This window comes from Nesoenas mayeri, assembly GCF_963082525.1.
Source record: "Nesoenas mayeri genome assembly, chromosome: 3".
Taxonomy (NCBI): Eukaryota; Metazoa; Chordata; class Aves; order Columbiformes; family Columbidae; genus Nesoenas; species Nesoenas mayeri.
The window spans coordinates 120,162,592-120,180,870 of record NC_137544.1 but is presented as its reverse complement, the minus strand read 5'-3'; the positions used below and the strand labels follow the sequence as shown (position 1 = coordinate 120,180,870).

The 18,279-nt window shown below is 42.8% G+C and overlaps 2 protein-coding genes across 5 annotated transcripts in view; both read right to left on the bottom strand.

Annotated features, from left to right (window-relative positions):
- Positions 1 to 412: 412 nt before the first annotated feature.
- The window catches only part of PPP4R3B (protein phosphatase 4 regulatory subunit 3B), a 19,124-nt gene continuing 1,257 nt past the window's right edge, over positions 413 to 18,279 (bottom strand). Inside the window, exons 2-17 of one of the 4 annotated variants that reach the window (XR_013921960.1) lie at positions 18,018 to 18,073; positions 13,989 to 14,087; positions 11,954 to 12,574; positions 9,283 to 9,360; positions 8,733 to 8,849; positions 7,493 to 7,609; positions 7,078 to 7,209; positions 6,476 to 6,578; positions 5,910 to 5,951; positions 5,656 to 5,814; positions 4,883 to 5,052; positions 4,137 to 4,276; positions 3,694 to 3,878; positions 3,070 to 3,269; positions 2,147 to 2,502; positions 413 to 1,758 (exon numbers count right to left, since the gene is read on the bottom strand). Coding sequence is in view for 2 of the 4 variants with exons in the window: in XM_080341591.1 (XP_080197717.1) it covers positions 2,407 to 2,502; positions 3,070 to 3,269; positions 3,694 to 3,878; positions 4,137 to 4,276; positions 4,883 to 5,052; positions 5,656 to 5,814; positions 5,910 to 5,951; positions 6,476 to 6,578; positions 7,078 to 7,209; positions 7,493 to 7,609; positions 8,733 to 8,849; positions 9,283 to 9,360; positions 11,954 to 12,574; positions 13,989 to 14,087; positions 18,018 to 18,073 (2,315 nt within the window). In the remaining 2 variants the exon portion in view is untranslated. Of the gene's footprint in view, positions 2,503 to 3,069; positions 3,270 to 3,693; positions 3,879 to 4,136; positions 4,277 to 4,882; positions 5,053 to 5,655; positions 5,815 to 5,909; positions 5,952 to 6,475; positions 6,579 to 7,077; positions 7,210 to 7,492; positions 7,610 to 8,732; positions 8,850 to 9,282; positions 9,361 to 11,953; positions 12,575 to 13,988; positions 14,088 to 18,017; positions 18,074 to 18,279 lie in introns of all 4 variants that reach the window. The other 3 variants (XR_013921961.1, XM_080341591.1, XM_080341592.1) reach the window with 3 other exon arrangements.
- The window catches only part of PNPT1 (polyribonucleotide nucleotidyltransferase 1), a gene marked incomplete at its 5' end in the record, with an annotated part of 23,545 nt that continues 19,321 nt past the window's right edge, over positions 14,056 to 18,279 (bottom strand). Inside the window, 2 exons of the mRNA XM_080341596.1 lie at positions 14,056 to 14,087; positions 18,018 to 18,073. The remainder of the gene's footprint in view (positions 14,088 to 18,017; positions 18,074 to 18,279) is intronic.

Here is an 18,279-nt window from a genome sequence, read left to right as displayed (position 1 = left end):
TAAGTAACAAGAATCGCCTTAGTTGCAGAGGAAGAGCTGGGGATGTCACGAGCAATTCCCTTTCCAGGCAAAAATCTGTTAAAATTACCTGTTTGGCTTTGAGAGACTCAAAACCCAGCAGGAGGAGCCGGTTGCTGCATCTGTGTCCTTACCTGGTACCGGCAGCAGAAACAGAAACCACCCAACCACTCCAGCTTCACGGAACTGTTTATTAAAATAGCGTTTATAAGTGATACATGGCAGCAGATGTTCTGCTCTTTCCCTAAAAGGGGCAGTAGAAGGAGCCCAGGCTGCGAATCAGCACCTGTTTGGGTACAGATCTCTCCAGGGACCCTACATTTGGTTTTAACAGGACACCTAAAGCCACTTTCCATAGTCTTTTTCTAGCAACTCAAAAAATTGATGACATTCTTGGTTTTGCTGCTAAAAACCCCTCCTATGTTGGTCTGAATGTACTTTTTAAAGCTGGAGGGTAGCGCTGGAGGAGTTAATCACCAGTAATGACGGCGAGAAAAGACTCGTTGGGAAGAAAACCAGATGATGGCCGCACAATGAGCTTGACCAGCAAACGCTTCCTGGGATCCTCAGCGCTGGGAGTTGATGGGGCGTTTCATCCTGTGGCCAAAACACGTGTTGTCCCCTTCTGGGCTGCCTGCAAAGGGGACACAGTGGTAACAAGTTGCACCCTCCCGGGGGGAATCGCGGCTACTGGGATTGAGTTACTTTAAAACTACCTGGATAACTCATCTTCAAAAATATTCTAAAATAGCCACATTTAAAATTCTGAGTCAAACTTACCACGTACGACAAACCAAACAAAAGCAGGAATTATGGAATTACAGGGTCACATTTTAATTCCTGAATTTTACAGTTCAGCATTAATATCACCACATGTATACAAATGGTGTAAAACAAGTACAGTGGTATTTTTAATACAAAATAAACTTCTATTTTATGGAAAAAACTATACTTCATATCTACACAGACAGCCCATCTTTTTCCAAACAATAGCTAAAATTAAAATTAACTACAAAAGTCTCCAAAACAGAGAAACTGCTTCAGTTTAAACTATTCCAGGAGAAATGGACCCATAACACATATTATGAGAGTGACCGATGTGGTGGATCGCAGCTGGTTCCGGATTTTAACGTGTCTGACGCGTTCAATTTGTCGTCGGGAAATCTCCTCGCGCTTCATCATGATCTCAGATCATATGGGCAAGCTCACATTCAAATATTTACAGTTCACTCGCTGCTCTTCAAAACAAAACCTGGACTGTTCGCCTCGTTTCACTCACCTCTTTCTGCCGCAGTTTGCTCACCTACTACGTGGAATGTGCTTTTATTTTTTAAAAGAAAGCGGCTTTCGTGCTGCTTGTTGCTTCCGCCCCCAAGAGCGTGTTCTGTTGGAGATAATTCCATCTTGGTCCAAAGTGACTTTGGTGTTAAAACGCCGCTAAATTCATCGCCCTGAACGACGCGTTAGTGTTTCCTGTCGCCACCTCGGTTACGCGATGGAAACGCAGGCAGGAAAGCGCTTTCCTGCTCCGAGCAGACCCAGAAAACCACCGAGATGCGCTTTGCCCCCAGCGTGAACCCACGGGTGCTCGGGTGGGCCGGGCCCAGCTCCGCTCACGCTCCCACAGGCGGCTGCGGGAGAGCTTTCGGAAGCCATCGTTCCTCGCCATGGATGCTACCGCGTGTCTCATTCAAAAATAAGCAAAACCATCCATTTTGAATCCAGCTTCCATTTTCTCCTCTTGAAAAATAACAAATCCAAACTGATTTTTAATGGTTTTAAAACAACTCGACATGCACCGTAACTGCAGCGTCCCTCCCTCCAACAATGAGAAAAGCCGTTTCATTGGTAATCATGGTCCCAAAATCTGGATTGTTCTTATGCAAACAGAGTTAGTTTTCCCTTAAAATTGTTTTAAAAAGAGGCATCGCTAAAAGAACACAACTGACAGCACCATTACAAAATTAAGATTACTGGGTTCAAAAGTTAAGCTTTTTTCCTAGTCCTGTTAACACCGGGGAAACCCTGCAATATTTTTGAAGCGTTTACCGTTCCTCGCCCTCCCGCCCTCCCGCCACCTGAGACTTTCCGTGCTGAGAAGCATCATCCAGGTCCTGTGAATACTAACCCACTTTTTTTTGTGTTTTTTTTGGCAGCCCCAACGGCAGCCTCTTATTTACTAGAAAGATCTTCAGTTCCTTGGAAGCTTCGTGTTTACAGAACTAACTCTTGCTAGCTCATACACTGAGTTTCTTTTGCTACTCCTTGTATTATCTTACATACTCATGGGAGAAAGCTTTCTGCATCAGGTTCTTTTTTAGCTCTTAAAACAGTTGCAGCATTTGAAACCCCATAATAAAAGTTTTTATTCCAAAGTTTTGGTTGCATTTAGGAACCCAGACGAGGTCTTTTCCGTGGAGACGTCTCCTCCTCTTCATCATCATCTTCATCGTCAGGATAATCCACTAGGCCAACGAGACTTCCCTGCCAATTATACAACAAAACAAAAAATGAAGAAATAAAACCTCACATTAAAGAAACTACCCCGGAATGTGCCATGTCAGCGCACAACCCCCCGCACCCTGTTGGGACACACGGGCCTGCAGGAGCTTTCTTGATGACACCTTTATCATTCAAGGACCCGTTTGTCTTGAGAATGTTTCTGAACCAAGTCCTGGAACCTCCTCTCTCCTCTGGATCCGGCCTCAGAATTATTACTTACTGTATTTCACCTGCCTAAAAGCACTTACATCCCTGACATAATTCAGAACAAACCAATCTCGTGTGTATCACACGCAGCAGCACCAGACAGCTCAAGCTGAGGTGGAAGACGTGAGATTAAACTGAGCCCAGCAGATCAGCCACAGCCTCAAGTCCCACCTAAGACCTCCTGAAACCTTCCCCCAAACTAGGCAGGGTTTAGCTAGACAGGGTTTGGATGAACAGACAGGTGAATAAGGGCCCTGCCTGGAGCCCAACGCTGACCCGCCACCCAGCACCGCTCGAGTCCGGTTCGGCCGCGCGACGGCAGGTTCCGCGCGGCGCTCCCACCTTGGCGGCCACCGCGCTGCTCAGCGTTGCCGTCTTGGACGAGGAGCCGTTGGAGCCTGCGGGCGACGTCTGAGCGGCCACGGATTTACCGTTCGCACCGTTTGCGCCGTTGGCTGCGCCGGCTGAGTGGGAAAAAGTGAATTTGAATCCCCCAGCTGAAGTCCTTTTTGGAAGGTTCTCTTTGTCTTCACTCTCCTTAGCTGAGGGACAAACATTTTCATACTTAAGTATCAGCTGTAGAGCATGGAGTACAATCCACATCACAGCATCATTCCTGTGCAAAAGCCACTGCTTTCGTTTTAAGTTCAGTTTAAATCAGCAGCTCACCCACCCTCACGCAAACACGCCAGCGATCACTGAGTGGCACAGGCGCTGTGGACGTGGCAACGCTGCTCGCTCAGTGCACACAAGCACATCAAGTCTTGCTTCTGAATATCATTTAAGCAATTTAACTCATCATTTTAATCCTAAACTAGCTTGCAAAACATGCTAGTAATTCATGACTTGATTTCACGGAACACCCCAACTCCTGCTTATGATCCAGAGCGCATGCTACTCTACATTTGACTCCACGTATTGACACCAAGCGCTTCCAGCTCTGCCAAGCTCAAACTGAGCTCATACCTTTTTTAGTTTCCATAAATTTTTCATAGCTATCTGGAAAATCATCCTCCTGTTTGGACTTCTCAACCGGAGGTACAACAGCTTCACCTTCCTCCTCCTCGTCTTCGTTGAACCACATTTCCTCATCCTCCTCTAAGGCTCTTGCGTCCCTGCGGAATCGATTGCTGCGCAGGATGGATGGAACGCTGCAAGAGACAGAACACAGCCAGCGTCACAAATGGCTTCAAGTGCGTTCAGCGCAGCTGAGCATTTAATATCCCGACAAATATGAGCTGTCCTACAGCAGGGCACAAGGAAAGCCAGAGGGGATTGCTCTAACTGAACAAGGCTGAATAAACCCCAGCAATCCCAGCCCTCTGCTTTTTGTCCCCTCTAGGAAAGAAAAAACGAGACTACATCATGGCGCTCAATAAAAGTCTCAGAATATATAAACCAGGTCGTACCTGCTCAGTTTCTGGGTTTGTCGGTCTTTTTCTTGCTCATATTTCGTCTTCAGTCCCTTGAATGTCTGAACATATTCGATAGATTCAAGTGCATTATAAAAGTTTTCAACTATATGTGCAATAAGGGACTTAATATCTTCCTGCACGAGAACAAAACAGTATTTCAGTCTCAAATATTAACATGCAGAAGTTCAGAAAGCTTTAGAGATTAGTTTTAAAAGGAGTTGATTGGCCAGAGTCAAAACATGATCGTAAAGAACAAATGTGAAGCCATCTGATTTTTCTTTAATAAAAAAGCTGAAACCTAGAAATTAAATTTCCCACATAAATGGACAATAGATGCGGTAGTGTCCCAATTAATTGTTTGTGGTGGGTTGATGAAGCCAGGATGCTTTCTGGCTGGGATGAAGCCTTCGAGACACAGTAGAAAAGCTGCCAGTTCAAAGCTGACACTAAAAAAGCACCTGAGTGGGACTTCACAGGACAGTGATCATTCAAATTCAGGCAGGTCAGTCTCATTTAGACTGAATAAAACCCAGATTTACTCGCATGGAACATACTTCACTAATTCCTCCCTTCAAAGTTTGGTCCAGCAACAATACATTGAAGCACTGAGAACAATTTCATCGACAGGACACTGACCCAGACGTCTTTTGAGCTTGTGCTTTTGGCAGTAATAGACTATTTCCCATGAAATACTGACGCTCTGTATTTCCACCCGAGACGCCGCACGCTGCTGAACTTACCACCCGGATGAACTCAAAGAGCTCGATCACCGCAGAGTTGAGCAGGTTGTACCTCGTGCCGTTATCCAACAGGGCATTTATAACGGGCTCAAACAGGTTTCCCTTGGTGATATAACGGTTATAAAATTCATCTTTTAGGCCAATTATCCTCCTCATAAAGCGAAGAGCACCTATAAAGCAATTAAGGGATTTAATAACTACATGCCAGGGCTCCAATCTGCTTTGCTTGGAAAGAACTGAAAAACCTGATGTTAGCGGGAGGAAGATGCATCCCCAACCCAAGAGCACCAAAAAGCACTTTCCGAAAGTTCAAGCCAACACATTTGCTGCCAGGTAACCCTTCCTTCCTCCTCTGACTTCCCTGCGCATCACAACGCCATCACATCCATTCATATTGTCTTGAAATACAGACACAGTGAACGCGAGCACACGTGAAGCTGAATTACCAGCTCGCTCCTGTGTGCGCCTCCCAGAACCAGCCCCGATTCTTTCAACACCCCAGCCCACAAAATGTCCTCAGTATTTCCATGGAGAGGCTGATCACTAATGAGCCTTATTGTCAGGAAGACCTGAAAGCATCACTGTGGGCTTCAAAACACACAGTTCTCCTCCCACCATAAACAGACATTTACCTTTTTCAATATTACTAAAGAGCCAGCCAGCAATAAATTGGAAATGAACAGAAATGCTGAATTTGAGTAGGCTCTAGTAGCCGGACCCATTGCACACACTGCAATGCCCCAATGAAGGAAATCACAGCAGGTCACACTCACACAAGGCCAGAAAAGTGTGTTTGGAATTCATCAAGACCAGGACTCTTCTCAGCAAATCTTTGTTCATAATGTAATTCTTGATGTGGTACGTGTGGTGTTCCACGCAAAAAGTGAGCAGCTCCAAAATTAAGGCTAGTAGTTGTGCCGTTTGATAATTATCTACAAGGAAAATTAAAGGGTTTAAGTTACAGACAAACCCCACCGTACGCAGCCTACGAGACAAGTTTCAAAACTCAAGGTCAATTAAAACTTACCAGGACAAATCGTATTACTCTTAGTGGACCCAACTACTGCATCTGATAAACAGAAAACAGAAACAAAAATCAGAAAAAAGGTTTTTCAAAGCACTGTAAATATTTACAAGGTGGGGATAAACAAGCCATTCTACCAGCTGTTCAAACTTTGCATCTAATCCAAAGTTTGCGTAAGCTGTAGGGCCATAAACAGGCAGCGGGAACGCTCGCCAGACCAGACCGCTCTATTCAACTCACGGTACAAGTGTTTCAATGCGACTCGGTGAAAATACACAATCTAATACTTAGGAACTTCATTCCTCCCTAGACTAAAGGAAAGTGCCTGTTCTAATGACCCGGGCACAGGCTGGAACTGCTGCTCACAGCATTTCCATGAGCTTTCAAAAAGAAGGCCCTGTGAACCAAAGACACTCTCTGCTTTAGTCCCGAAAACCGGCATAAAATTAACATTACACAAAAGGAGATGCACGTTTGCTCCACAGACTTTATCACTGTTACCAGGACTGCAGGTCAGCTGAAAACATTACAAGTCTTAAAGGTGGGGGGGAAAGAAAAATGAATCTTACCTTTTTCACATTTATCCTCTGCTGTATTAGCCAGAAGCGGTGCAGTAAGAACGTGCATACAATGGTTGTAGAAGAAATTGAGAAATTCACTTTTTTCTGTTTTCTAAAACAAATATAACTTTATTAAATACTCGCATTTGTATCCTTCTTTTTCAATGAGAAAGAGCAGCAGCATAAAAGCCAGCCTACAGGTAATTCTGTCAGCGCCCTCAGGCCTGCCTGTGTCCTTCTGGTCAGTCCTGCACCTTCATCTTCACTCAAATAACATGTGTCTTTTTATTTTGGGAAAAGATCCGAGAGCCATTAAACAAATGTACCTATCACCAACCCCCCCGGATGCAAATACCCAAATTCATTGAAGCACAGGGCTGCTGAGTTTAATAAACACTTGCACAACACCACTCTCTTTTATTATCTGAAGTTAATGGAAATGTTAGCTTATTTTTCTGCTTGTTCAATTCAGTATCAGACCATATATAACACTGTCAAAAAAGAATAAAAATATCTTTTTTTAATCCTCCGACAGCAGTAAAGGCACTAAATAGGAGGCTTTTAATTGTGCTGAGCCAGGAAAGCGTCTTTGCCCCTTGGCATGTTCTTACATTAGCCGTGGCCAACATGTTCTCGGGGTCGATGAGGGTTCGCAGGAGCCCCATGAGCTGCACAGCGCCCCCCAGCTCCGGGTCGGTGTCGCAGATCATCTGCTCGATGACCACGTTGATGAGGAGGATATCCTGCAAAACACACACCAGGGAAGCACGAACAGTTTCAACAGCGGCACAATGTTCCCAGTAAAACCCCCGTGAAACTGAACGCAGCTCTTGGTTTTCTGGACAACACTCCTCGCCCGACTTCCCTACTGGGCACAGCTCACATCTCACACCCACTTCTTCCCATGTTTCTACTATCTACATTTTTAGGCTGTTCTCCAAATGCTGGAGAGGTTTGTTCTGCTGCTTTTCCCCCTGTCTGCTCTAAAACAAGCACATTCGACAACTCCAAACCACTTTTACTCACATCATCACTCTGCTGGGCCTCTTGCATTACAAATTCTCGGACCATGGATGGACTAAATTCTACTAGATAAGAAAATATATCTGTAGCAGCGGATCTAACTTGCAGATCATCCATTCCCTAATAAAAAAAGAGGTCCATTTATTAGAGTGGTTCAAGTTTTGTATTATTATCAAGTAAAGTTGCAAAGAACAGGGAGTTAAAAGTTTTGAGAACATTTAATTAGAAAAGTTTCTATGAGAGATGCAGTAACATGGTTACAGGAAATAAATAAAACAGAGCAAAATCTTTTCCCCAGTATTTCTCTCCTTCAAAAAGAAGGCAAGGATTTCTGTGAAACTGATAGCCTTATTTAGGCAGAAAACATATATATGGTATTACTTGCTACAGTATTTAAGACACAAGTATTCTCTACTTGCTATCCAGAGTCTACTGGTTTTGTACAAAAGGATCAAACACACAAATCAATCTGTACAAAAGTTTCTGTATTCACTTCCAGGCAACAAGAATTAATAGTTTTCCTTACAGTGATTTTCTCCGGTAACTGTACGATTTCTAAGCCTAAAATATTAACGTAACATAAAGTATCTGGACCGGTCTAGTCCCAGAAAAGAATAATGAGATTAGAGCTCATCTCATCACTAAGCATCTCTATGACTTTAATGTTTCCATAACAGTCGATGCCCTTCAGTAACTCCACAGGTTGTTACTCTAGAATATATAACCCCTTGAATGTATGGTTTCTGGGTAACGCCAGCACTGACATGAATTGCAGCGGTCGGGCAGCAACCACTGCTTCAAGTGCAGGAGTGAAAACAGTTCTGTGTTCACACTGCCCATCAGGATGGATTAATCTGCTTTATAGCTCTGAAAAGACAGGATTAAGTGATCTTTCGGATAGCAACAAGCTCACAGTTCAAGATTAGCTAAAAATACTTCTCTGGCAGCGTCCCAACAAAAGAAAAAAGATCAAGCTGCCACATTAAAAAAGAATCTATTTCCATTTTGACACTCCGTTGTCAAAAGGCCTGTGACCACCAGAGGCTTCCCCATCGTGCAAGGTGAAAATAGAACAGCCCTAAAGTCAGGCTGCTGCTGAAAACTGGACACCTTTGGGATCCCGAACGGTCAATAAACTTCACCTTCAGCAGAGCAAACTGCCCAGTCAAACCCACACAAAGGTGCCCAGCACATCAGAAGAACCGGCTGCTTTTATTAAAATCAACTCCAAGCTGTCACTTACCATTACAATTTCAAGGGCTGGAAGAATTCCCAACTTTGCCAAAGTTTTGAAAAACGCATCTCTGTTCTGAGGTTGTAACGTCTGAGAAAACGCGCAGAATTCCTTGAAAAAGTTCACCTAGCGCATAGGAAAAAATAACTTCAGGTGGAGTTGATTCGTGTTTGTATATGAAGGGATTACTGGTAATCCTCAATCATATCATCAAATGTATATCATCACTTGAGAGATATTTTTGAATGAGTAAAGTACAGTGACAAAAGCAGTGTTTGTATGACAAATGTCAGGGATATGGTATGTTGAGTATCTGGAAGAAGGCATGGCTTTACGTTTAGAATGTCAGCTCAGTGCTAGCACGTCCTCAGCAATAAGATAATTATTTAGAACAAATAAATCAGAACTTACTTTGCAATAAATGAAGACTGAGCTACACTGGAAATGATCTCATAGTTACAGAGATGCCTCAGTGACTGCAGAACTGGCACAACAGCTTCAATATTTCTACTGAATCTGCACAGTTCACAGCATTCAAAGAACCCCCCAAACCACTCACCAATTCACATCGTTTGTCATCATCTGTAGCTTCATCTGTTAATTGTGCAAAAACTTCCGACAAAAATTTCTCGTCTTCCTGCGTAACACAGAAGAAGAACACGACTTAACACAGATGCACCTTCAAGTTAAAGCACCGACCTTTACGGGCTCCCACACTATAAAAAGTCAAACTTAACGTAAGCTTAACTACAGTGTTTAATTACTTGCTCACTCATTAGAAAAAACAAAACCAAGAAACAAAACGTGCATTAGTAGATACCAAGAGATACTTATTTTTAAGTATATAGAGGACAACATTTCACTTTTCAGTTACACCATTGCTTAATACTCAAGAGATACAAGAAAACCAGCGTGACCATCATCCCTTCTCAGATGTTTGGCACCTCCTGCCCTCTCTGTCCATTGATTTCTCTGCTCTCCACGTGGAAAAGTGTTGGCGTTCTCCCAAATCAACTGTCTCTGTTACCTTTTAAATACAATACAAATCCTAAAGCAAATAGTCATGTTATGCTGCAGCATTACAGAATTACGCATCACTGTACTGATCCAGCTCTGTTTACTTACACATTGAACAAACATGAACATAACAGCAACATTCCAATAAATGTATATCAACATTTCATTGCACAAGGTGGAAGGTGCTTAGTTCTCTATGTCTCTATGTGCTGGCACTAAAATCCACGCGTTTTATTAGACTAACATAATATAGAATTTTTACAGCTACAGGAATGCCAGCCAAAGGCTCACATGAATTTTTTTTCCCCTAAAAATTTTAAGATGTGGGGAAAAGAAATGCTTTACAAGCAAATGATACCTGGAATCACCAGCAATGCAAAACACACAGACTTAATGGTTTATTGCAAGCTTTGCTGGCTCTAACAGCTTAATTAAGCCTGTTAAAAATAAAATAACCGTAGCACAGGCACTAAGAGCGAGGTTAGAAGATCCCCGGCGCAGCACACTGGCAGCAGAGATCTCTTGCGTGCGCAGGGCTGCGCAGAGGATGGATGTGTGTGTGTTTGCCACGCTCGTTCCGTGTCCCGCGCGGCTGCTCTCAGCGCCAGCAGCCCCGGGATCCACCACACATAGAAAGGAGCTTTGCTGCCGCAAACAATCTGTTACTGCTCTAACCCGCACTCCTCTGGGGAGCTTTGCCAGTGTTATTTAGGGTAACGAGACTCCCGATGCGTCCACCAAACCCAAAGGAGATTTAGAATTCTTGGGCCACAACAAAAAGCTGATTTACACACCCCGGAACTGCAACAACAGCCCTGAACTCCAGGTCCACACTACCGTGTAATCTGCCTACAAGAACACCTCTCCTCCTTAGTTTGTCAAGGCAGCTCAAATGAGGTACCGCAGCGACAACTTGTAAATCAACGCGCATGTCTCCATCGCAGTGTTGAAAAGAGAGAGGCAAACCTGCTCTACTACAACAAAGCAGCGACCAACAGCAGCAAAGAACCATCAGAGGATTTGAGAGGTTTCTTCAGCGAGCACTGGAGGTAACAAGAACTCAGTTGTCTAAGGCACAATTAAACATTCAGTGCAGTAAAACTTACATGAAAAATAAAAGAAGTTCATCCAGTTAAAAAGCTCTAAATGGAAGCAGGACCGTGGCCTCAGGAGAATGAGACTGAATTTGGTTTTAGAAAAGTAATATTTGCAAAAGAACAAAAAGGGCACGATTTATTCACATACAAAGCCATCCATTTTGCCAGTGGGATTTACTTTTTAGTTTCTTTCTGCTATTCAACCAAGTAGAAAGAAGCCCAAAAGCTTATTCAAGCAATTCTGTAGTTTTGATGTTGCTCCACTTCTCTATTGCGTGCTACAGAAATATTCTTATGGCAACATCCCTGCTCCAGTGCCGCTCTCCTGCAACTTCACGGCTCCCTCCTCCTCCTCCAGACTATCCGCAATCACAACAAAACCAGCAGCTGTGTCACGTCCTATTCCACAGCAACGTGCGGATCAGAAACAGAATAAAACCATTTTGCTACATGAGTCCACGCAAAAAATATGAACTGAAAACACCCCAAACGCCATGAAGTTCACACACAGCTCTTCATGAAGCTCCTTCCATGCTCCGGTTGGGTTGTCACACTCAACTCCATTTTTAAGCCTGCTTCTGGCTACTAAGTATTCAGTACGATTGTTGACATAGTAACATGTTGGTTATTCATTATTTTGGATATCAGTATGAAGGAAGAAAAATTACTTCATACCACAACATGAACATTTGAAATTAGTACCAGAAAGTAACAGTAGTATTGCAGGAATGGTTCTGAACATGTTATTTGGAACCACAGACTCAGAGTTTGTTTTAAAGATGTCGCAAATGGCCCTGACATGTAATACAAAAAGTTGCTCATTCCCTAAATATCTATTCAATTCAGCTCAAAATGTGTATGTTGCTCGTGAATCAAGGAGAAGAACCTCTAACTGTTTACAACTGTTAAAAATATATTAATATATGCGCCTGAAATTTATGATTTTTAAAATAAAACCCAAAAGGTATCAGAAACAAGGGGAAGCACATAAAACATGATGCAAATGAAAGCACAAACCATTAACTTACAGCATGTTAAAGAGCTGTCATCAATTTCAAAGCTACAGCTAGAGGTATCTATACACAATCCATCCACACCATATGAACAACCACTTACCTGCAACATACTGACAATCTCAACTTTGTTGAAGAAAATAAAGGAAGTGAGGGTAGAAAGAAAGTTCTCTTCAAAAACAGATGGTGTCGGCAAGATGATGTCCTGAATATACTGTACCCTGTAAGTCTGGTGGATTTTTTGCCTGAGTTCAGAGTCTGTTATAGGAATAACCTCCTTAAATTTTGCCGTTTTGGTCAAGAACTCCCTGTGCCGTTTTGGCTGAGCCAAAGAAGGATCGTACTCAAGGCATCCAACAACATCCATAATACACTCATCAGAAAACATCACCTCAAACAGAGTCGCTTTGTTGAGGAACAAAATCCCTCTAATAATTTCATACAAATGATGTAAGCCTTCGGTGTTCTCTAAATTCTCACAGACTTGGAAAAGCTGCAGGAGTTTTTTGATGTAGCCTTCATTCTCCAAGGCCAGCGCGAGCTTTTCTCTGCGGATGGGCGAGGAGAGAACGGAGGTAACGAGGTCGGCAATCTCTTCAAGTTTGTTGAGTTCACAAGTGGGGAGGTCGATCAAAGGACTCGTTTCGGGCATTTCTTCTACATGTTCCTCTTCTGACTCAATGAGGTCCTGCGTGACTTCCACCGAGGGATCCTTACCTTGAACCTAAAAGACAGCGCACACAATTACCGTCCCATCCCAAAACGCACAGAAAAGTAAGTCAATGAGTGAAATAACAAGTGCATGAGCACTTCTACACCTTGAGTGGCCTGGAAGACATCCAGCTGCACAGAGGAGCAAGTTTGCTGCCTCTGAATTCTACAGTCGCTACCATTATCCTCATCAGTATGTTTGTCAAAAAAATCTAATCAAACCAACCCCCTGTGGAGTCAAGAAGCACCTTGAAGACAGGCACAAAATAAAAAGAAGGGCCTAATAAAATTCCTTTTGGTGTCTCAAACTGAAGGGTATGAAGCCTTGAACTCATAGTAAGAGCCCACAGTGATACCAACATTAAGTGAAATGTATAAAAAGACCAAGAACAAAGGCAGGAAACCATCACGAACGCCAAAACTGAACGCGAGGGAAGCACTTGTGCCCCACTCTGCGCTTTAATTCCACTTTGTCTGCCCCTCTACCTCCTTCCCCCATCCTGCTCATCAATCTCCTGCTTTTCATTGCCCCATTGAGCTAGTTCTAGAACCCACAAGCTCCTGTTGTGAACTCCCTCACAAAGAACGGTGAGTCTGAGGTTCCTGGGGATGTGGTTTAGTGACACTGAGAGGTGAACAGTTGGACTCAATCATCTTGTGGGTCTTTGCCAACCCAAATGATTGTGACAAAGTGGGATGAGTTCTGGAGTCTGATGAAAGAGCCCAAGGCTCATGGTTTACACTGGTCACATGAAGACTGCCCTCTTGGACCGGCCGTCGCCTCAGCCCCTATTTAAAACCGATTTAAACCCTGGACTATCTATCAGACAAATATACTTTCGGTTACTGGGATCGGTTCCTGACAACAACAGGACTTCAGACCTGGACGAGAAGACATTATACCCCCAAACATGCGAAGATCAAGAATGTATTTAAGTTGTGTAGTTTTTTTCAAAGGAAGCTGCTGGGAAGCCCAAATTGTATGTTTCTTTAGTTAACAGCTTTATACCGCGTCATTTCAAAATCTGAGGGTCCGATAAATTCCAACGTAAATGCCCAGGTTTCTTAAATACACACAGGTGCTACACTCCACTGATTTGTTACCTCCAAAGTTGAAAACGTAAAATCTAAACTGTTTCCTAACAAAACAATGAAGATTGAAATATCCTTATGACACAGACAGGAAACAAGACTTAAGTCTTGATGAAAAAAACACGATTGTTCAAAAGCGTGAAATTCAATTACAAAAACAACAACTAGTGTTCTAAACAGTGGCAACTTCAGCTCTTGCACAGAAAAGCCCCAGAAAATAATGGCGAATATGTGCTTAATTTATAAGTAGGTTTAAAAATTACAGCACAAATACATGAAGTCAGACGAGACAATAAAATATCTGGAAGAAACAGAATATTTCAACTTGACTGTACCTGGCAGATTTTTTCCCAAATTTCATCACAGCCGGCTTTTTCTTGAAAACTCAGTGCTAAATCATAGTTCTCCGCTTCTGACCAAACAATCAGGGTGTCCTGTTTAAGACAAAAAAGCCACTGTTTCTGAAAGAGGTCCACACTGCATATTAATCTCTATTCCGTTAAGTGATATGTCTAAAGAAGAAATAATCATAATTAACTTACCCTTCTTGAAAAAGAACACAAGCCACTGAAACATTACATCAGCTGTTCTGCCACAAGGGACATCACCTTTCTTTTTTGCTATTTTATGACTACCTTACTTACTATATATTTAAATATACTTCTTTCATATCCCAAACACTTATAGCAGCATTTCTGTAACATACTTTGGAGCCAAGAGCCTTGAAAAGGGAATGCACACGTTGTAATTAAGAAAGCCTGCAATATAACAATTTAAGTCTTTTCATTATTAATAAAGTAGAAACAAAAAGCCCAAGATTACAGTTTCCTCCTCAGAAAGGATTTATCACAGCCTTAGCAATGTGAGAAATGTTTAACTAAGGGTAAAATATTATTTTCTGAATCAAAAGACATACAGCCTGAATAATAGAAAACTCCTAAGTTCTCACTAAAGTTACAAACACCTCGACAACAAGTATTTTGAGTAAGTTGTTGTTTTTCCTGTTACTACTGTCTCTCTCCATTCAATCTGTGCAGTTGCACAACTTATCTGAAGATTGGCTGCAATTTCAGAAGAGACTAAAAGGGCTTTTTTATGAGGTTTTATGAGGACACTTGCTTAATGGTCAATAATGTATGTTACTTCCTACATCTACTGCAGGGCTTATCAAGGCTTGGAAGCCTTTACCTTATGCATCACTTTTAGTGCAAATAAAATATTCCAAGCGATACCTTTAAGCTTAGCAACCAGACCCAAACAAACACACACACTTGACGAAACTTCAGGAGTTTTATCTCTGCATTTTTTTTTCTTAACAACAACAAAACCAGTTTAGCACGCCATGTTTTTCTTACAGCAACATTGTTGATAAATGCCTACTAAGGGGTCAGCTTCCTTCTCCCAAAATAATCATCAGAGGCCACACAGAGAGCAAGAGTATTCGTCACTTCGGAGTGAGCACTTCAGCTGGGCTTGTAGGACATACCAGGTATTTCAGTTAATCGGTTCCTACGTCTAAGGTGAACATCCCGCAGCGGTGAAGAGGGCAGCAGCCCTGGGGAACCGCTCGGGCTGGCTCTAACAGCACCCTGCAAACCCGGGAAATCCTGCCCTCAAGTAACGTGGGTTTCGCCTCAAGCAAATTGCTCCGTTGTCACAGGAGTGACGGCAACTCTGTGCAAAAGATAGCGTTTGCGGATCTGAAAACGGACAGAGCACCTAAAGGAGAGTTACCATCAGAAGGTGGAGTTTGCAGCAAGCATTGCTGTAGCAGTTTCAAGTCTTACAGCCACGCAACCAAAAATTCCTGCTGAGGAGGTGAAGGAACAAAGCACACGAGTGGATCCACGTGATTTCTCACCGAGGACACACTCTTCTGCCAGCTTTGCCAGGGAACAATAACCTCAAGCAGAGGGTGGAACACCCAACGGGTGTGGTAACAACTGTGTAAACTGCTCCAGAGCACACGCCAGCCTGCCCTTTGGCCAACACAGTGTCCGCCGGAGGTGGGGAGCCCTCAAAGCCTCTGCCCTAAAACCCAGGGGACCTACACTCTCCAGGCTCTCAATTAGAGATACTTTCATGTTTCATGCTAAGCAGCCCGGCATCCGTGTCTAATCCAAGCCCTACTTGTGTTGAGAAAGGGGTCAGGATTATAGTCCACCCAACACCTTGACCAAATCAAATCCGGTGTGAACACCAGTGACCACCAACACAACTTGAGAAGGCAGATCCCAGGCCTGCCCTGGTTATAGAACTATAGTTACAGTATAGTTCTAGCACTACTTAGCACAAACAGTACAACATTGGGAGTCACAGACTGACGCTCATCAACTACAACGCAGTTGCTTTTCTTTTTTTCTGCACAATGTTGTTACGCAAATGACAATTCAAGCGACAACCTGTAAGTCCAAGCAAGTGATTTACATGAAGACAGATGCGTAGGCAGGGCATGTTTCCTTCCCATCAAGCTGCACCATCTCGCAGCTTTCCCCAACCCCAAGATGATCAGCACCTTAATGAAAATCTGCAATTAAACGCTGCCATTCACCTACAAGCACCTGCCAGAGTCTTCTGTCCATGTATCTAAAAGACTTTAACATCCAAGTAGGGACAATGAGGAAAGACCATCTGGCTCACTAAAGCATTTGCCCACATCCCTCCACCATTTTTAAACAGTATCTGCTCCTGCAACCTCCACATTTGAATGTTACAATCTTTGAGAGACGGGACTAAAGTCTCATCAACTGAGAAAAGGACAGGAATGCTACATTAAGGTTTGCTTTTCGCTACTCTGCTAAGAAGGAAACAGGTAAAACTTGAGGGCAAAGTTCTGTAACTAAAAGCTGTATGATTTCAGGGCTTAGATAAACCTAGAACTTATCTCTGGATATCAGCAATCATTATCCCTCTCAAATTAAAAAAAAATAATCAAACCAAACCCAAACTTCTTCAAAAGAGTGAACAGTGAAGCAAACTTTTCAGCCACAAAGACATAACAGCATTAGAATCAGTACCAAAGTCAACCAAAATAAACCTCAGCCCGAGTTTGTCAAAACTCAAACCTACAAAGACTTCCACAAGAAAAACGGCAACAAAAGCTACTGAAGTCACTACCAATTAAGTTTTCAAATAATCAGTTCTCTGAAGTTTCAGCAAACAGGCTGCAAAAGGAAGTGATTTAAAGCTCTGCAGCAACAATCTGCGTTTGTAGCTCGTTCTGTATTGGTTTCCTCTGCTGAACAGGAAGCGGTTCCAGGCTCTTCACTTCACAGCGCTGCAGAGCTCCATGAAAACCGCCCTCCCACCTCAGCGCAGGAAACGCGCGACCCTCGTCCACCTAAACCCACCGGTACCTAACGGGTGACAAGTGGAAACCACAGAAAACAGAGGCTTTGGAAAAGCTGGGCCCAAGCTCTGACTCGCTCCTAAGCCAACACCAGCTAAGCTGTGCTCAAGGGCTCAGAGTGTCTTTCCTCAAACAGCCAGAACTTGTCACCTTCCCATTTGAAAAAAAATCCAAACCACACAAAATCTTTAAAGATTTCGCTCTTCATGATTTAGGAAGCACAAAATCACTGGGTTTTAGTAGTGAAACGCTTCTGGATACCATAATAATGGAAAGCAGCATAAAACACGGAATGAAAGGAACAGAGAATCTACTGTAGAACAAAGGAACAGAAAAAACCCTCAAGTAAACAGTAATAACCACGAGAACAATGTAAGCAGACACACTAGAAATTAATGCAGAAAAAGGACGAAGCAATGAGGCAGAGTAGATTTAGTAAGTTATTTTTTTAAGTGGATTAAATGAAAATGGGCTATTAACACAGCTCCCCAGGAAAGGCGCTCCTGCAAATCGGTCTCGCTACACCACTCGCTTTACTTAGGATAACACAAGTTTTCAAGGTTTAAAACAAAAACTAAACAGCAAAAAAACCTCATTCCTCCCTGTTATTTCCAAAAACAGAACTTGAAAAGTAAATACAACAGGGCTGGCCAAAATTTTGCCTCCCTAATGCAGGAATTGTTTCATACAGCCTGGGATGAGACACAAAAGTTACACATATATGTTTCTAACTATTTCTCCTGTAATGAGTTCAACATTTGTCCAAATTGCACAGACTCTCTTCAAACCCTGAAGGCCCAAAGGGTTTTATAGGAGACACACGTTTCAGTTTCTAGAATGTGAAGCGCTATAGTCTCTATGGGCTTCTAAGTAAGTTTTTCACCCCTGAAAAACACCAGTGACAATTCCACGTCGCACTGCTTCGCTTTGCTCCTCAAAATCACAATTAGCTTGAGCATAAAACAATTCCTCAGCATCAGTAACAGGAATAAAAAAGCCGAGTAATAATACTTGCCTGCTGTTTTTGATATGCAGTATTTGGATTTATCTTCGATTCTAACAACAGAGAACCTGGAAAAGGTACAAAGAGATATTTACTGACTTTAACAAAAGAAACATCGCCACGTATCTTGTAACAACCGCCCGTGTGTCGGCCACCATGTGCCCAACTTCATCCATATCGTCCAGGAAAACCATCACCTTTAAACATGATTTCCTAAAATAAGCCAGATAAGACAAAATTCAACACCAATATCCAGATCAACACGTATTTTTCC